We start from the raw sequence: 18,722 nt of genomic DNA on the forward strand, positions 1-18,722 counted from the left end.
GAAGCCAGGAACAGGCCCCACCCATGGCCAGCATCTCTCCAATCCGGGTCTTTATTGAAAGTGGCAGGAGCCTTTCAATGTTCTATGAAAACTAACACCTTAACCTCAGAACATTTAGGGAAGCAAGGAAGTTCATTTTCTTTTAGAAAAAAAAAAAAAAACAAAAACCAACACCCCAGTTCTGGCTGACTTGAGTACTTTGGAGACACGGTACCTGATCAACACCACAAGGCCCATCTATGACCAACCGGCTTGGCCACTGGGGCCTCCGGGCAGGGGAGGAGGCAGACGGGCCAACAGTCCCCACTCCTCAGTCCGGGGCGGGGGGGAGGGATGATGGTGGTCGCAGCAGCACAGGGGTTCCAAGTCAGACCTTCCTCCCTGTGCTCCTCAAGCAGCAGCATCCTTCAGCGGGTGGACGTCAGGTGGTTTCTGTTGTGTGAAAACCTGCGGAGAAGAATCCTGGCCTGGAGCGCAGGCTGGATGCGCGGCCAGCAGGGCAGTGGGCAGCTGCATGGGCGGGCCTAGGGGGAGAGATCCATACAGCCTGGTCTCCGGTGTGACAGCCACAGCAAGCGCCCTGGGCCTCACCTCTGCACCCGCTCCACCAGGTGAGCCATCAGCTTGTCCGAGATACCAGGGCAGGACTCCTCAGCCAGGCTGAAGGCGTTCTCCAGCTCCTCCAGCGCCCCCACGCCCCCGCCGCTCTGCTTGTGCTTCTCCTTGAGCTGCAGACAGACCCCCGGGCGCCTCACTGTGAGCTCCCGCTGGAGCACGGGGGCCCTCAGTGGGGAGGCGCTCCCAGGAGGCCTGCGCCACAGGCTCCCCGGCCCCTCCCTGGGGCCCGGCACCTGTACCAGAGACCAGAGTGGTCCTTCCCCACAAAGCTAGGATGGGCTGGGTCCTGGCAGCCTTGAGCCTGTAGCCAGGGCCTGGGGCATCCAGGAAAGGCAGGTGCTGCCCCGCCCCCACGCTCCAGGCAATATCAGGTCTTGGTTGTCAAGAAGGGTCTCCAGCAGCCTCCTAGGCAGCTGTGGGCCAAGCGAACCACATGGCTTCCTCCCAACCGAGGGTCACAGAAGCCCATGGCTCAGGTCCAGAGGACTTGCGAAAACAGCCCAGAAACCCCAAGTGCCCCACACGGCCAGACCACAACATCCCGACCCTCAGATGGAGGATGCCTGCCTTCCTTCAGACCTGGCAGATAGCAGGCAGAAAAAGGCCAGCCCCGTGCTCCCGCCACATCCCTCACAGAAACAAAAGGGGAAAGGCCTATGTTTCTCCCAGGAAACCCCTCTGCCAGCCTCGACCGCAGTCCCAGTCCACAGAATCAGGAGCCACAGGGGGTGCACTTGGCAAGCCAGATGCAGCCACGCTGTCCCCCCAACTTCCCCAAGGACACACCAGCACACACCGGGCAGGAGCTCCCACAGCCCACGCCCCACCCCACCCCCAAGTCCCTCAAGGCCCACTCCATCCACTCAGAGCAGCCTAGGGTGCTCGTGGCCCTTGTGACAATTGCCACCTCTGGCCTCGCTGCCCCTGTGGGGACATGGTCCAGCTGAGCTCCACAAGCTCCTGGTGCCTAGCTCCTGTGACAGGCCCTCTCTTGCTGCCAGCTCCTCTCCAACCTCCTCCCTGGGTGGGTGCTCTCCTGCCTGTAACCTCCCACTCTGCCACTTTCCTCAGAAAACCTCTCAGCATCAAGTCCTCTCTCCCTGGGCTCTGAGTGCTGCTGTCACCTAGGGTGGGAACCAGGCCCACGACCAGGGTGTGGGGGTACCTGGCTGCATCGTATTCCTGGGGTATTACCACTCATCAGCAGGTGACATGTAGAGTGACAGGACCACTGGGGAGTCACCCTCGAGGCCTCCCTGCCCTGGGATGGACTCCCATCACTGAGCCCTAAGCCTCCCAGGCTCTCTAAACAGGTGACCAGTCCCTCTGTTCGCAATTCAGAATAAAAGGTTACAGAACACTAATTTTGTTCAAGGACCCCAGCGGACTGAGAACGCAGAAAGATCACATAAAGGTCCTTTGTCCCAGCCACTTCTCCTTTGCTTAGAAAGTCTGGACCCCAGATCCTGGTCCAACCCCAGTGAGCTCCGAGGGGCCTGGAAACCACCCCCAACAGTGGCAGCTGGTTAGCACCCCTCATCATACACCTCATGTTAACACCGTGCAGAAAGTGTCTGGCCCTCACCTCTCCAAAGACAGGCCGGACCAGCGTGGATAGGCACTGGGACCTCGGCTGCCTCTTGACAGGCTCCGCTGACTGCAAGGTCAAGGCCAGGGGCAGGGTGAGCAGGGCAGAGAAGAGTGCATGCTCCCAGGGGGCAGGTGTGCTCCCTCCCCCACATTTCTGTGCTCCTTACAAGGCAAAGCCTGGGGAAGCACCCACCCCAGGCTATCTGCCACCCCTGAAGCAGCTCCCCCACCCGCCCTGGCCAGGTCAGACCTTTTGGGGGCCATGCAGGGCAGTCCCCTTGTGCAGTTTGCTGTGCGGGCTTGGCCGGATGGTGGGGGGGAACGTCCAGATGGGACCCTGCTCTCCGTCCTCAGCATCTGCATCACTGGAGCAGAAGACGAAGGGCTGTGAGGGTCCTCGGGGCTGAGGGTCCCAAGTCCCACACCTTCTTGAGCCTCCCATCTATTTTGGAGGCAACCTCACGGCCCTAAATGCTACATAGGCCCTCCTGGGCTTCAGGGGCCCGTGACCATGAGGCTGTGCCCCGTCCACAAGGGCCCCTACATGTCTGAGTCCTCAGAGCTGGACTCCTCGCCGTGCCCCTCTGACTTCCAGCGCTTGTAGCGGTCGATGAGCTCGGTGAGGAAGGAGGTCTTCTTGGTGTAGCGCGCGAGGAACTTGTGCTTCAGGAGCTCCTTGGCAGTGGGCCGCTGCAGGGCGGAAGGACACAGGTCACTGGGTGTCAGGGACATTGGAGCTCTCTGCCTTCGGGCCCCAGGGCTCCCTGCTCCCCGGGGCACCTGGTGGGAAGAGGCAACTGGGGGGGGGGGGACACGCCTTCCACCCCCTGGTGTACCCACTCCACAAGCTTCTCTAGAGCTAGCTCCTGGCAGGTCCCACCTGGATCAGGAAGGGCTTAGGGCGGGGGGGGGGGGGGGGCCCGGGCCCGGGGGGGGGGGGGGGGGGGGGGGGGGGGGGGGGGGGAACCTGGCCCAGGGAAGGGGCCGGGTTTCAGAGCAGCTCAGGCCCCTCCCAGCCCACCCCAAGAGCCAGGGCTTACGAATCGGGGGTCTTTGTTGAGGCAGGCCTCCACAAACTCCTTGAAGGGCTTGCTATGGTGGCCCTCCAGGGTGGGCGGGCTGTTCTTGGGGATCAGGAACAGGACACGCATGGGGTGGAGGTCAGAGTTCGGAGGCTCGCCCTTGGCCAGCTCAATTGCTGTGATCCCCAGCGACCAGATGTCAGCCTGGACAGAGACCCACACAGGACCATGGCTGCTGGAGGTTCCCCAGGCTGTGCCACAGCCACCCTCCTCCCTGCCACCATGCCCACCTTGAAGTCATAGGCCGACTGCTTGATGACCTCGGGTGCCATCCAGAAAGGGGTGCCCACAAATGTGTTCCTCTTGATCTGCGTGTCTGTGAGCTGCCCCGCCACCCCAAAGTCCGCCAGCTTCACGTCACCCTGCTCTGAGAGCAGCACGTTGGCAGCTGCTCAACACAGGACAGTGGGTGTCACCCTTGACCCCGTGCCGGGCCCCACCCTGCACACAGCTGCCTGAGGAAGCACACCGCCACCTGGGGACACCAGCTCGTCCATTTCAGGGACCTGAGCTTTCCTCTCCAGCCAGCGGGCCAGAGACCCGGGTGGGTAGCTGCAGGCCCAGGGGGCCCCAGTGTCTCATGACAAACCCCGGGAGCAGAGCCACGGCACTACAGGCAGAGGGAACTCTTGACCCTTGGCCTCACACTCCCCACAGCCTCCCCGGCTTAGCAGGGCTGGCTCCTAGGGTGGGGCAGACACTCAGATGCAGGACCACGGGCAAGGACTGTCCTTACTGACAAGGTTGCAAAGTTAGCATTGGCCCCGTACTGGGACAGGCGACTACTGTCTATTCGACAGAACTGCTCAGTTTCTGACGCCAGAAGTGTCGAGCTACAGGGTCCCAGGCCCCCAGCAGCCCCAGATGCACCCCCTCACAGCTACCTGCCACCTCCCACCCTGGCACTTCTAGGGTTGGGGTAGGGGGGGGTCACAGGGACCTTTGATGTCTCGGTGGATCTTGCGCTCCGAGTGCAAGTAGTCCAGGCCCTTCAGGATCTCCCGCAGGATGGTGGCGATGTAGGTCTCCTCCAGGGGGCCAGGTTTGAGCTGCAGAGGAGGTGTGGCAGGGCCTCAGGCACCCCCAAACACAGACTAGCCCTTCCTTCCATGCCCCTCCAGACCCACTGCCAGGGCCCTAACTCGACCCCCTCTCTACCTAGGGAGGGGCTACCCTGCGGACAGCAGGGACCTCCCGTTCCCTGAACAACTCCTGGATGAGAAGAAGCCTCACGCACTGAGCCAGGTGGGAGCAGGGGAGACTCTTGAGAGCGCGTACCCTGCTTTCTTCTTTCTTGCAAAGGTGGTCCCGGCCACACTGCTGGGCCTGTCTGCCTGGGGGCCCCCACTCGCCTGCATCCCACAGGCACAGGACCCCCTCAGCATAAAGGGACCGCCAACAGCAGTTTGTGTTTGGCCTTAAATGGCTCCTAACCAACACGTACTACACCAGGACAGCAAGGGAGAGGCGGCCGGGGGTCCCCAGTGGTCTGGCAGTGCTGCCAGAACAGCCCCACAACAACCTTCTTCTGTCTGCTCCTGCCCACGGAAAGCTGCCCGCTGCTGCCCACCGTTGCGGCCTACACCTCACCAGGTCCAACGCAGAACCGCCACCCAGATACTCCATGATGATCCACAGCTTCGTGCTCTGGGATCAGAGAAACACCTGTCAGCAAAGGGCAGAGAACAAAGCGGGACAGCGGGGCCAGGCCCCCAGAACACACACTCCCCAGCAGCGGTGACTTGGGCCTCCAGCCCCTCCAGCCCACAAAAGGGCCCCACCAGCCCCATTCAGCTCCCCTCCCATCAAACCCCCAATGCAACCACTTTGCAGATGGACCAGTGGCCAAGTCCACTATGCCAACCCCCCATCAAAAACCAGACCAGGAAAATGGCAGGCCCAGTCAGCACTCGGCCTCCACGTACCTGCACCCCAAGCATCCCCCTTCCCCCTGGGCAGGACCCCCAGAAGCTGGCACTCCCCTGGGCTCCGGCTGCAGGGGACCTAGAGTGACCCTGGCAGGGCTTTCCAGACACTGTCCCATGGGGGCTGCCCCGGCCCTGGAGATGCCCACAGCCAGGGGGTAGGTCACCATGGCCCCTTCACAGCTAACCAGACCCCACTCACATCCCACATGCCCACCTGGCCCTTGGGGCAGCTGTTTTTGGGTGACCCACTCCACTGTGAAGTTGGGTCTATGTTCAACTGCTGCAGTCCCTCACCTTTCAGACCAGGCCTCTCCACCCCACTGTCCCCCAGCAGCAGGGGCAGACCCAACCAAGGCCTTCTGAGCAGGTATAGAGGCTTCCAGGGGCCCCCCAGCTCCAACCACACGGAACACTGGGCATTATCACTCCAGCCCTCCAGACGCAGGCTAGGCCAGGGTTGGCTATCCCCAGCCTCCACCTAAGCAGGCCCAGCACAGAGCAAGCCCGCCCACCAGGCACCTTCAGGTAGGAGCCAAAGTAGCGGGTGATGTACGGGCTGTCACACTGGCTGAGCACGGTGATCTCCTGCTGAATGTCCTCGATCTCGTCCTCGGCCTCCTCCAGGTCGATGATTTTGATGGCCACCACCTCCTTGGTGCGGTTGTCAATGCCCTTGTACACCTCCCCAAAGGAGCCCTTGCCGATACGGTCCAGCTTGGTGAAGAGCTCCTCGGGGTCCACGCGCGAGTGCTGCGGGGACACGTGGTGGGCAGCCGGTCAAGGGGGTGGCAGGACGAGCCAAGGTGACCATCCCCAAAACGAGGAGCCAGGGAAATCACCCACATTCTCTTCTCCTTTCTTCTTTTATCTCTTTTTGTTCAGAAAAACTAAATGTACCCTCCACACAAAGGACAAGATCCTCTGAGAGCAGAGCAGCCCGGGCCCTGGGCAAGGGCTCAGGGCATGGAGAGGTAGGAGGACCGTAAAGGGCCCACACATGGGGAGGACCAAGTGAGGCACAACACATGTAAAGGGACATGGGGACAGAGAGGCCATCCCGTATGACAGCGGGGACAGTGAGGCCATCCCGTGCGACAGTGGGGGCGGCAGCAAGGCCATCCCCTATGACAGCGGGGACAATAAGGCTGTCCCGTGCAACCGCGGGAACAGCGAGGCCATCCAGTGTGACAGCGGGGACAGCGAGGCCATCCCATGCAACAGCGGGAAACAGTGGGGACAACAGCGAGAGCGTCTCTCATGAACCACAGGCCTAGTTAGTAAGAACAGACCCGTGCTGCCTCTTCCCTTGTAACAAACATGCCACACTAAAGTAAGCCTCGAGGGGTGCCTGGGTGGCTCAGTTGGTCTGCCTTCGACTCAGGTCATGATCCCAGGGTCCTGGGATGGAGCCCCAAGTCATGCTCCCTGCCGAGCAGGGAGCCTGCTTCTCCCTCTCACACTCCCCTTACTTGTGCTGTCAAATAAATACATACAACCTTTTAAAAAAATAAAATAAAATAAAGCAAGCCTTGAGATGTTAGTAGCAGGTGGAGATCCTCAGGGGGAGGGGGAGGAATGGGCAGCGCTCGCTCACTCTCCTGTGAGCCGAGAAGACTCAAACAACAAAGTCTATGAATTAAAACAGAAAACCCAGCACACATTATCCGGGTTTTCCCTGCACACCTGCAAGCCACACCCCCAGGAAGGGCTCCCTTTCTCGCCCCGGATCAGTCCTCAGGACTGCTACACGCTGACACCAGCACAGAGCTGAAGACCAATGCTCTCCTGAATGCTGAATCCTGGATGTACAAGTATCCCAGAAGACTGCACAGTCCCAGGGCTGAAATTCCAACAAAGTCTGAGGGGTGCTGAGTGGCTGGGACAGAGGGTGCCCAGCTGTCTGAGCAACAGGATGCAGCCAACAGAGGGGCGCCCATCCATTGGCTGAGATGGCTCAACGTGGGGGCTCCATGCAGGATGGCAACACCCTAGGGGGCCCCCAGCCCCTGCCCACATGGCTCCCTAGGCTCCTGAGAACACCGAGCCACTATGTTTTCAGAGTCAGAGTCAGTCGGCACAGTACCAGAGAGACGAGATGGGGCTGGAAGCCCTGGGACAGAGGTGAGGGTAGAGCCTAGTGTCTTGTCCAGAAAGGGGCAGAAAGGGCCTCCCCAGGACCAGGGACTTAGACTCACAGAGAGTCGGTTCCGTCCCCACATCCCCAAGCACCTATCAACAAGGGGGCGTCTTGGTGCCAATCTAGAAAGTTGAGGCATAAAAGGAAAACAAATCCCAGCTCAGCGTGCCTCATCAGCACTGAGGGCTCAGCCAGGCCCAGCCAGTTACGGAACGTGGCTGTCCTCAGGTCCTCACCGGGACCGGCAACTCAGTCCCAAGTCAGTGCACACGGTGGACAAGGTGCAGCGGATATATGTGGCCAAGCTCTGGCGAGTCCTCAGAGCCACAGCTGCAGGCTTCAGAGGGACACAGAGAGCCGAGCGCCACTCAGGTCCCTCGTGCCCAGCTGCCGGGCAGCTCCGCTCCTGCTGCACATGCTCTGAAGGAAACCGGAGCACGCCAGGCCTGCGGCTGCGAGTCACAGCTGCTCAGTGGTCTTGATGGTGTGCATGGGGTGAGATCACAAGATCAGAACTCACCCAACTCAAGAGAGAGGCCTAGCAGGTGGGTAGCCATCAGCTCCAGGACCATGGGCTGCCAGCTGGCAGTCAGCACGGACACACCTTCCTGCCAAGGCAGAGCCATCTCTGCCTTCGGTGGGAGGAGCTCACCATTCCATGCTCAGTCCCAGGCTTCTCAGGGAAATGTGGTCCAGGACATAGTCCCTGAGGCCCACACAGCCCCTTCCCACCTTCCCAAAGGTTCCTTCAGTTTGCTCAGCCATCAGCGCCTACTAAGTGCCCCACCCCCGCCCCCGGAGTGCAGTCCACCACGCCGGAGTCAGACAGGCTGCCACAGCCCCATGGGACACCCCAAGAGCAATGCCCAATAACTCCAGTCCATCTGATGCCGTGACAGTGTCCTCTGTCGCTGGAGAGAAAGTCCCTCTCCTTAAGGCGGCCTCGGAGAAGAGCTGGGGAAGGCAGGGCTGACACCCAGCAGCACCGACAAGCCCCAGAGCACCCCCAGCTCCTCAGGGTCCCCTGCCCCCCACACCCCTGCTGAGAACACCACGTCAGTCCCCCTGCAGGTCTGAAGGTGTGTCTGTCTGACCCACCACAGCAATCCGACCAGGGAAACCCCCCAATGAGGCACTCATACCTCCACTCACCTGGGAGAACACAGGAAACCTGCAGTCAGAGTTCCAGGCCCCAACCCCCAATTCTCACCCTCCTGGAGTCCCCACCACTGTAGGCCAGTCAGCTCAGCAGACAGCGTGACAGGAATGCCCCTGTCTAGGACCCTCACACAAGGATACCACAGGGTCCCTGTGTTTGCAGCTCCAGCAGGAAGGAAAGGCAGGCAGCTCCTGGATCTGGGCTGCTTTTCTAGGCCTTTTTCTAGGTCTGGGGCCACCACCTGGCAGCAAATCTGCTGTTCATGTCACCCCACAAAATGAAGGGAGCAAAGCCATCCCCAGACAGCACCCGACAGGCAGGGCAGCCATGGTGCCAGGACACCTGTAGCCATTCTGGCCCCGCGGGCAGGGCATGAACTAGCAAGGCAGAGGGGAGACGACTGCGGCGGGAGCACAGCCTGTGGGGAAGCAGGACCAACACAGCCACAATGACCACTGCCTCCAGAGAAAACCAGGCTTCCCGTCACTGACAGAGGCTGAGCCTACTGCCCTCTGAAAGGACAGAAGGCTTCCTTCCCCTGGGGTCCCTTCCCCAGCTCCTCCCGCCTACACCCCCGCAGCAGGTGTGACCTGGCCGCCCAGCCCTGACACCAAGCACCATCGGCCCACAGGGACAGATGTGGCTCACAGCTCCGATTTCTCATCCTGGGACCCACGGGAACTACTCCCACAGCATTTTTTTTCTTCCTGTATTCCAAGGAGGAAAATAAGAATGGTAAAGGATATTTCTGTTCCACTTCCAGAAGAAATGAAGCCTTGAAGACAGATCCTGCCATCTGATTATGGGACAACTGAGAGCTTCAGCCTCACACAGACTTGGATTTGAAGCCTCAATCTATCACTTTTTAGCCAACGAACATTTCTAAGCATCAAGTTTTTAAATCTAGGTTAACAAGAGCCCCTGTGTGATAAGGGTGCTGGAGGAATTACAGAAGATAAAACATGTAAAAGGCTTAGCACAAGGAGTGACGGACTCTAACGCCCTATTAATGTGTCCTGGATGCTTAAGTGTCATGTAAGTGAGTTTTTTTTTTTTCCCAACTCAATTCTTTTTTCTAGTCAGCACCTTTGCATCTGAAGTATGGAAATAAACCCCAGAGCCCATGACACGTGGTCGCGTGGCATTGTGTGGAGGTGGGAACAATAGTGGTGGGAGTTACAAGGTGGGGCTTGACGAAGTCACTCAGCACATGCCCCACTTCCTCCCCAGGTGCCTTCCCCGCAGCTCCTGTCACTCTCCAGAACCAGGACTAGGCTGAGTCCCGGGTGCCAACCCTGTCCTACGCTCTCAAAAACAAGCTGGAGGCCGACTTTCCTCCAGTGTCACAGGCATGTGGTTTACCAGACACCAGTGTCAAAACGAACGAAGAACTTGCTAGCTTTGCTGAGCATGGGTCAGCAAGGCCCGGTCCCCATGTGCTGGTCCAGGATGCCCTGCTCAACCCTGGGTCTGGAGCTGAGCCCCTCTCTGGCTCCTCTTCCCCCAAGTCCGGTCCATAGGCCTCCTGCTCCTCCTTCGTCCCAGTCCCCCGCCACCCCCACCCCCGCATTCAGCACTCAGAGGGAAGCGAAGGGTGCTGACCATCCCAACTCCAGCAGTATGCCTAAACCTTGCCCAAGACAACTCTTCAAGGAGAACAGAGCCAAGCATGGAAGAAAACCCGGCTGTTGGAGTGGTTTCCTCAACTTCACGTCAGCCTCAGCTTACGCTTGTTTCGAAGTAACAGGGCGGGCACAGATGACCAGCCCCCATGCTGGCCGCCCCGACCCTACCCTCCCACCACGAGCAGCGGGTGCTCGCTCCAGGCACACTCAGGGCACACCACGGAAGGCCCCCGGGGTCAGCAGGTTAACATGTAAGGCCACACCTCCAGGAGACTCGGGGTGGGGAAGGGCAGGAATGATCAATCAGAAACAACACACAGCAGGCACCTTCTCCCCCCCCAAGACTTCCAGCCCAGAGGGCGCCTGGGTGGCTCAGTGGGTTAAGCTGCTGCCTTCGGCTCAGGTCATAATCTCAGGGTCCTGGGATCGAGCCCCGCATGGAGCCCCGCATCGGGCTCTCTCCTCGGCAGGGAGCCTGCTTTCCTTCCTCTCTGCCTGCCTTTCTGCCTACTTGTGATCTCTGTCAAATAAATAAATAAAAAATCTTAAAAAAAAAAAAAAGACTTCCAGCCCAGGTGACACAGGTTCTTCCCAGCAGCACTCTCATCCCCCTCAAGGGAGACTCTTGGCTCCGCATAACGCTACTCAGTCACATCCCAGCTCCTGCCTGCCTGTTCACAAGGAGTCCCCCCAGCCTCTGCCCCAGCCAAATGTGGCCACCTTGGTCCAGTCACATGGTCTAGTGTGGACCCCGACCTTCCAAGACCCTCCCAATGGGAAGAACCCTGTTCCCAAGGAGTCCCGCCCCAGCGGCCAAGACCTGCGCCTGAGATAAGGCTCCGCAGGCACTCCACGGTCCTCCACGGGAGCTGCTTCCACAAGTCTGTGCCCCCCCGACGGCTTCCCGGCCCGGGGATGTGCATCACCCGGGTCCCGACCAACGTCTGCCCTTTGGCCCCTCTCCTTTGCGGGCCCCGCGCTTTGGAAACCCCAGGACGAGTTTCAGGAGAGACAACCCTTAGTGACACAAACGCTGGCCAGTGCTCCGGTCTCTGTGAGTTCGGGCGGGCCCCTCGCTCCCTAGAAACCCAATTCTTACCTGGTTAGCAAATCCCCTGAGGTGAGCCATGTCTGCGATGCCCTCAGACCATCCGTGGCGGCCCCAGGACGCCCCGAGGTCCCGCCTGGAGACTCTGGAACCCGGCTTCCTCGCTTCAGTCAACTGGAAAAGCAGGCCCGCTCCACGTTCCACTGGGACGCACCGGGCTTCCCCTGGCCAGGCGCCCCCCCCCTGTCGCCCCTTGAGGGCCTCACCCACCGAGCCCGCTGTGCCCCACCCAGGGCCGCGTGCCCGGCCCCCGGACGCCCGCTACGGCTGAGCCCCGCCCCCAGCGCCCTACCCCACCCGAACCCCGCCCCTCCCCGCGCCCGGCACCCCCCACCAGCCCCGCCCAGGGTCCCTCAGCACCATCCACCCGCCCCACGGTCCCTACTGCCCGACCCTCTCCCACCGCCCGGCCCCCTCCTCAACCGCCCCAGGCGCGGGCCCACCCGGCAGCGCGCCCACCTCCGGGGGGCTCCATCCCGGCCTCCCCCGGCCCGCTCCTCAGTGCCCGCGAAGGCTCCCACCCGCAGCCTCCTCTCGCCCGGGGACGCCCGGGCCCTCTAGCCCGCGAAGCAGCGGCAGCGGCGGCGGCGGCCGGAGAAAGCCCAGCGGCGTCCACCGCAAGAGCGGTGCGCGATGACGTAACGTGGTGCGGGGTTCTCTGGGACACCGAGTCCCACCGCTCGCTCCGGGTTCGGGTGTCTGCCGGCGCTGGACTACAACTCCCGCTAAACCTCGGGGCAGGGCGGTGTCGCGGGGCTCTCTGGGACTCCGAGTCGGGCTTCCTGAGCGGCTCTAGACCACGTCTCCCAGCAGGCCATGGGGAGGGGCGCGCCTGGAGGCGGGGCCAGGTGGGGGCCGAGCAGCCTAGGGTTGGGGCCGCCCAGCGCGGTGCGTGCCCCTACCCCTGCTCCCTCCCCTTCCCGCCCTCCTCCTCCTGTTCTACCCTCGCCCTGCCTTCCCCACCTGCCTCCATCCTCCTCCCACTCCCGCTTCGTCCTCCCTCCCAGTACCCTGCATCCCCATCTGCCCTTCCCTCCCCTTACCCCCACCCCCTTTCTGTCCTCCGTCCTGGTCCCTTTCATCCACCTCCCCTCCCTCTGCTCTTCATCCTCTCCTTACTCCCCTCTCTCTCCCTCCTCTGCTCCACCATGGAGGGCATTTGGTGATGCCCTATTCTGTAGACTGTGGCCAGTTGGGCCACCCAAGTATCTCTGGAGGGACTGACTGAGAAACAATGTGGTGCACACTAGCCACAGACTACTGTTCAGCCCGCAAAAGGAAGGACATTCTGACACCTGCTGTAACATAGGCGAACCCAGAGAACGTCACGCTAAGTGCAGCAAGACAGATACAGAAGGGAAAATATTGTATGGTTTGCACATATATGAAGTCCCTAAAGAAGCCAAAATTATAGAGATAGAGGGTATATATGGTGGGCATCAGAATCTGCGGGAGGGGAGATGGGGAGTTAATGTTTATCGGACACAGTTTCTGTTTGGCAAGACAAAGAGTTGTGAAGACTGGTTGCACAACTGTGCAAATGTACTGAGAACTGTTAAGATGGGGGACACCTGGGTGGCTCAGTCAATCAAGCCTCTGCCTTTCTGTCTGGGTTGTGATCCCAGGCTCCTGGGGTGGAGCCCGCTTGGGGCTCCTTGCTCCGTGGGGTGTCTGCTTCTCGCTCTGCCTGCAGCTCCCCCTGCTTGTGCCATCTCTCTCTCTCTCTCTCTCTCTCTGACAAATAAAATCTTTTTAAAAAAATTAAAAAGAACTGTTAAGATGGTAGGTTTTATGTTATATGTATTATATCACAATTTAAAGGAGGAAAAAAAGGAAATTGAAAAGGAATTAAGGGGGCGCCTGGGTGGCTCAGTGGGTTGAGCCGCTGCCTTCGGCTCGGGTCATGATCTCAGGGTCCTGGGATCAAGTCCCGCGTCGGGGTCTCTGCTCGGCGGGGAGCCTGCTTCCCTCTCTCTCTCTCTCTCTCTCTCTGCCTGCCTCTCTGCCTACTTGTGATCCCTCTCTGTCAAATAAATAAATAAATAAATCTTTAAAAAAAAAAAAAAGGAATTAAGTTCTGACCATGTTACCTGAACCTTGAAAGCATTATGCCAGGGGTGCCTGGGCAGCTCAGTTGGTGAAGCATCCACCATTTGCTCAAGTCATAATCCCTGTGTCCTGGGATCAAGCCTCCCTCTGCCACTCCTCCCTCCCCTCCCCCCACCCCACGCCCCTGCCTTGCTTGTGCTCTATCTCTCTATCAAATAAATAATTAATAAAATCTTTTTTTTTAAAGGAAAAAAAAAACCATTATTCCAGGGGGCACCTGGGTGGCTCAATTGGTTAAGCATGTGACCCTTGGTTTCAGCTCAGGTCATGATCTCATGGGTCATGGATTCTCTCCCTTTACCCCTCCCCCTACTCATGCTTGCACATTCTCTCTCTCTCTCTCTCTCTCTCTCTCTCTCAAATGAATAAATAAATCTTTAAAGAAAATTATGCCAGGTAGATGTAGTGAAAAGAAGGGCCATCTGTACCCCAGTGTACATAGCAGCAATGGCCGCAGTCACCAAACTGTGGAAAGAGCCAAACTGCCCTTCAACAGACGAATGGATAAAGAAGATATGGTCCATATATTATGGAGTATTATGCCTCCATCAGAAAGAATGAATACCCAACTTTTGTATCAGCATGGATCATACTGGAGGAGATTATGCTGAGTGAAATAAATCAAGCAGAGAAAAGTCAATTACCATATGGTCTCACTTATTTGTGGAGCATAAGGAATAACACGGAGGACATTGGGGGAAGGAGAGAAGGGAGTTGGGGGAAATAGGAGGAGAAGAGGAACCATGAGAGACTGTGGACTCTGAGAAACAAACTCAGGGTTTTGGAGGTGAGGGGTGTGGGGGGTTGGGTGAGCCTGGTGGTGGGTATTAAGGAGAGCACTTATTGCATGGAGCACTGGGTGTGGTGCATAAACAAGGAATCTTGGAACACTGAAAAAATAAAGTTTAAGTAAAAAAAAATTATGCCAGCAGACTTAAGCCACTCACAAAGTGGAAAATGTTATATGATTGCATACATATGAGGCATCAAGAATAGGCCAATTCAAAACACAGAAAGAAGAGAGGTTTCCAGGGCCTGGGGAGGGGAATGGGGAATTATTTCTGAAAGGTCCCCCATTAATGGGTCCATGATGAAAGGAACGAGACTGATACAAAGCAAAGGTCAAGCAAAGCTTTATTTCTCGCCAAGCATCAAGAATCAAACCGACCGTCCGGGGCCGCCCCTTACAAAGAGGCGACCTCTCTCTGCCTTACAGACTAGCTTTTAAGGGCAAAGGCCATGTGGTTGGGCCTGGCCACACACAGGTGGCCAATGAGATTGTAACACACAGAGAAAGCTGCACAGTCCTGCTAGGTCACACATAAGTGACCACTTGAATTACAATTTACCCTATAGTAGATATTCCAACTAGCCTATCACCTTGGTCAGAATTGGCGCCCAAAAGGCGGGACCCACACTCCTTGGTAGCTAGGGAGACAGTACACGCCCCCATTGATTGGATACCTCCACCTGGCCTGACCCACCCTTGTATTTGGGCTTTGTTATCTGGGACTGGTTTCCCAGGCTTGCTTTTAAGTAAGTCCTGGAGTGGGGGGGGGGGCAGGATCAGTTTAAGTTTTACTGCATAAACAATAAAATGACTGTTTAATCCAAGATGGAATCGATCTGGCTAAATAGGCCCTTACAATTACTTATTAGGGACAGAGTTTCTGTTTGGGGTGATAGAAAAAAAAAAGTCCTAGAAATAGTAGTGATGGTCACACAACATCATGAATTTACCTAATGCCACTGAACTATACATTGCATATTTTATGTTTTGTGTATTTTTAAAAAGATTTTCTTTATTTACTTGAGAGAAAAAGAGAGAACACACAAACAAGGGAGGGGCAGAAGGAGAGAGAGAAGCAGACTCCCAGGGAGCCTAATGCAGGACTTGATCCCAGAACCCCAGGATCATGACCAAAGGCATATGTTTAACTGACTGAGCCAGCCAGGTGCCCTGTCATGTGTATTTTACTACAAATAAAGAAACACAGTGATAAAATGGACCTCAACAGGTTTTTAAATTTTGCTTTCAGAGCGACACCGCTAAGATAAGGAAAAGACATCCTACAAAACTGGGAGAAAAAAACTGCAAATCACACTTCCAACTGTATATAGATGTAGATATATATATATATCCATACATATGTATATATGTATGGATATATATGTATATATATGAAATTTAGAAAGAGCTTTCCAAAGTCAACAGTTAGAAAACAACCCAATTTGTGGCACCTGGGTGGCTCAGTGGGCTAAGCCTCTGCCTTTGGCTCAGGTTGTGATCTCAGGATCCTGGGATCAAGCCCTGCATCGGGCTCTCTGCTCAGCAGGGAGCCTGCTTCCTCCTCTCTCTCTGCCTGCCTCTCTGCCTACTTGTGACTTCTCTCTCTCTTACTCTGTCAAATAAATAAATAAATAAAATCTTAAAAAAAAAAAAAAGAAAGAAAACAACCCAATTAAAAAAAAATTGAGACGAGGCTTGAACAGCACAGCACTGAAGAGGACATATGAATGGCAAATACCACACGGATGGGTGCTCACCATCATTAACTATCAGGGAAATGCAAATTAAAACCATAGTGAGGTACTATCTACATACATATTAGAATGGCTAAAATAAAAAGAAATTTAAAATTTAATAAATTGGGCATCTGACTGGCTCAGTTGGTTTGGTATCTGACTCTTGATCTCAGCTCAGGTCTTGATCTCAGGGTCATGAGTTCAAGACCAGTAAATTAAAGCGGCGCCTGGGGGGCTCAGCCAGTGGAGCATCCGACTCTTGGTTTCGGCTCAGGACATGATCTGGGGGGTGGTGAGATTGAGCCCTGCCTTGGGTTCCTTGCTCAGCAGAGTCAGCTTAAATTCCTTTCCCCCTCTTCCCTTCTGCTGTTCTCCCCCACTGTTCATGCTTGAGTACTCTCTCAAATAAATAAATAAATAAATAAATTCTTTAAATAAAAAAGAATGGCTAAAATAAAAAGTACTGACAGTAGCAAGTGTCCTAATTTTCCCAGGAGTTTCCAGTTTTAGCACTGAAATTCTTGCATCCCTGCAAACCCCTCAGTCACCAGGGAGAGGACGCAGAACCAGAGCTCTCATAGGGTGTAAATGGTCAGAACGCAGAACAGTGCAGCCACTCTCGACATCCGAACGGTTGCTTAAGTCCACCCTACACCTTGCATATGACCCAGTCTTCCTATCCCTGTCTATTTATCCTAGAGAAATGAGTTATCCTCACAGGAAAAGAGAAGTATGAATGTCTACAGCATGCCTATTCACAGCCCCCAAATGGAGACAAGCCAGAAGCCCCCAGCGGGTGAGTGAGTGGTCCACCCACGCCAGGAACACTATGGTTACATGCACAACCCTGGTGAGCCCACTCACGGAGCACGCCCACCCATCACAGAGCTCCCTTGCAGAGCCAACCCCCACCCGTGGAGCCCCCTCGTGGAGCCCTACCCCCACTGACGAATCCCCCTGTCTCACAGACCCGCCTTCCTCCTGCAGAGCCCTCTGTCTCGTGGAGCCCCCTCACCCCCAGGGCCAACCCAGCACCCTGTTCTCTTCTATGCCCCCCCGCTGTGAGCCCAGCAAGTGTTCTATGCTGTGACCCTGCCCCAGGCAGTGGTCCCCCCATCCTTCCCACCCTGCCTCTGGGAAGGCGGCCTGGCTCTTGCCTCTCCTGGCCCAGGGCTCGAGGCTGGGTGTCCTGTGGGGCAGGAATGCACAGGCGTCTGTCTGTCCCCATAGTTCCTCTCCCCCACCCACTGCTGCAGGCTGGGAAGCAGGGCTAGGGGCTCATTCTGGGGGACTGCACGTTTTTCCTCTGGCAGGCAGCCCCCTCTTCTGTCCAGTGACCCAGGTGCGTGATGCTATAAGCCCGCAGCCCACCCAGTGCCCCCATGGAGCGGGGAGCCCAGGCTTCCAGGTTCAGAATGGGCTGGGTGGGGAAAGAAGTGTTGGGGAGGGGGGATCTGGGGAGCCTTCCCGGACTTCACAAAGAAGCTTCTCTCTCCAACAGAGGCTATGCCTGAGGGACAGGAGCCCAGGTGGCCAGAACTTGGTGCCCACCCCCTTGAGATGGGGCTTCTCTACCTGGGCTCAGATTTTCCTTAGCATCTGGAGGCCCACTGGCCTTAGGTGAGTGTTTTCTCTCTCTGGGGCCCCTTCCAGGCCTGTCTCGGCTGTTCATGGCCTAGAATGATCCCACTGGCCCAGTGACCCAGGTACAGGGTCAGAACCCCTGCTCTGGGGCCTTGGGTTGGGGTGAGATGAGCCAGAAGCCTCTGCTCAGACACGTGGGCTCTTTTGGACAATGTCCAGTCGAACTGACTCATCTTGGGAGGGTCCCAGAAGCTCACCCTGTCCAAAGGTCCAGTGGGCCGGCAGCAGGGGCGGGACAAGGTGAATGAGGAGAGAGTAGACCAGAACCACCTCCCTGGGTGGGAGGGATCGAGCAGTTTGGGCACTTTACCTTGCCCCTGGGTGTAGGTCCCAGAGGGGACTCTCCAGGCCTCTCAGACTTTAAACCAGGCAGGGATGAGAGAATGTGGAGGCCACCATGGGGGAGCTGGAGGGGTGGGGGGAACAGCCTTGCTCCCTCTCCTTGGGACACAGACTGCAATGAGGGGAAGGTGCAGATGGCTGAGCCCATCCCTAGGGGCTTCCTTGTCACACAGTGGTCACCCAATAGCCTTGATCCCGAAACTCAGTGGATGAAGAGAATGGGGAAGAGGAGGGTGTTATGGGCCTCGGCCAAGTATTACCACTTGGGTCCCTGGGGTCTCTGCCCAATCCCTTGGCTTTTGCTTCTGCTCACCACCCACTGGCTTGGTACAGGGCCGGGGCACCCCTCCCTGGGCCTCAGATTCTCCACTGTCCAGGGAAGCCTGGGTCCCTCTTCAGGTCATGATTGAAGCCCCAGCTGCACACAAACTGTCCCTGGGGGTCCCCAGGACTAGGAGGGTGAGTGGTCTCTCTTCTAAACAGAGGCAGCTTTGAGGGCAACCCCGGGAAGGCCTCACATTCCAGCTCTCAGGATGAGGCCAGGGCGGCCACAGAGAAGGGCAGGAGTTTCCCATGAACGCTTGTCTGCCTGTCGGAGCACTGTGGAGGAGGACTGCCCACTGAAGGGGTGTGGGTGAGCGAGGGGACCCCCACACAGCCTCCCTGAATGTGAAGGGAGGCCATGCAAACACTCACCATGCACTACTGAATGAAAAAACAGGTTTTAGGACTACACCCTAATTTTGTATCCATATAGATACTGTTTTGAACTGAGAGGATTTTTGGACTATGCACAGTGATGTGGATCTTAAATTTTATTTTTATTTGCTTTTCCAAGCATACTTTAGTGACCG

At 57.1% G+C, this 18,722-nt stretch overlaps 1 protein-coding gene across 4 annotated transcripts; it reads right to left on the reverse strand.

Annotated features, from left to right (window-relative positions):
- Window positions 1-32: 32 nt before the first annotated feature.
- On the reverse strand, window positions 33-11,881 carry LOC111162130 (serine/threonine kinase 25). 4 transcript variants are annotated; one of them, XM_022491619.1, is made up of 13 exons: window positions 11,769-11,881; window positions 11,454-11,465; window positions 11,239-11,347; window positions 5,738-5,968; window positions 4,881-4,937; window positions 4,231-4,339; window positions 3,521-3,678; window positions 3,249-3,434; window positions 2,753-2,898; window positions 2,459-2,573; window positions 2,204-2,275; window positions 592-728; window positions 33-447 (listed from the first exon to the last, which is right to left on the reverse strand). In XM_022491619.1, exons 3-13 carry the CDS (start codon window positions 11,266-11,268, stop codon window positions 408-410), a joined length of 1,281 nt encoding a protein of 426 aa, XP_022347327.1. In that variant the 5' UTR covers window positions 11,269-11,347; window positions 11,454-11,465; window positions 11,769-11,881; the 3' UTR covers window positions 33-407. The 4 variants fall into 4 exon arrangements, with proteins under 4 accessions (XP_022347327.1, XP_022346523.1, XP_022382436.1 ...); XM_022490815.1 differs by lacking the exon at window positions 11,454-11,465 and having other exon boundaries at window positions 11,239-11,361; window positions 11,769-11,864; XM_022526728.1 differs by lacking the exons at window positions 11,454-11,465; window positions 11,769-11,881 and adding an exon at window positions 11,707-11,764 and having other exon boundaries at window positions 11,239-11,361.
- Window positions 11,882-18,722: the final 6,841 nt, after the last annotated feature.

This window comes from Enhydra lutris, unplaced genomic scaffold (genome assembly GCF_002288905.1).
Source record: "Enhydra lutris kenyoni isolate GAN:26980312 unplaced genomic scaffold, ASM228890v2 scaffoldscaffold1, whole genome shotgun sequence".
Classification (NCBI taxonomy): domain Eukaryota; kingdom Metazoa; phylum Chordata; class Mammalia; order Carnivora; family Mustelidae; genus Enhydra; species Enhydra lutris.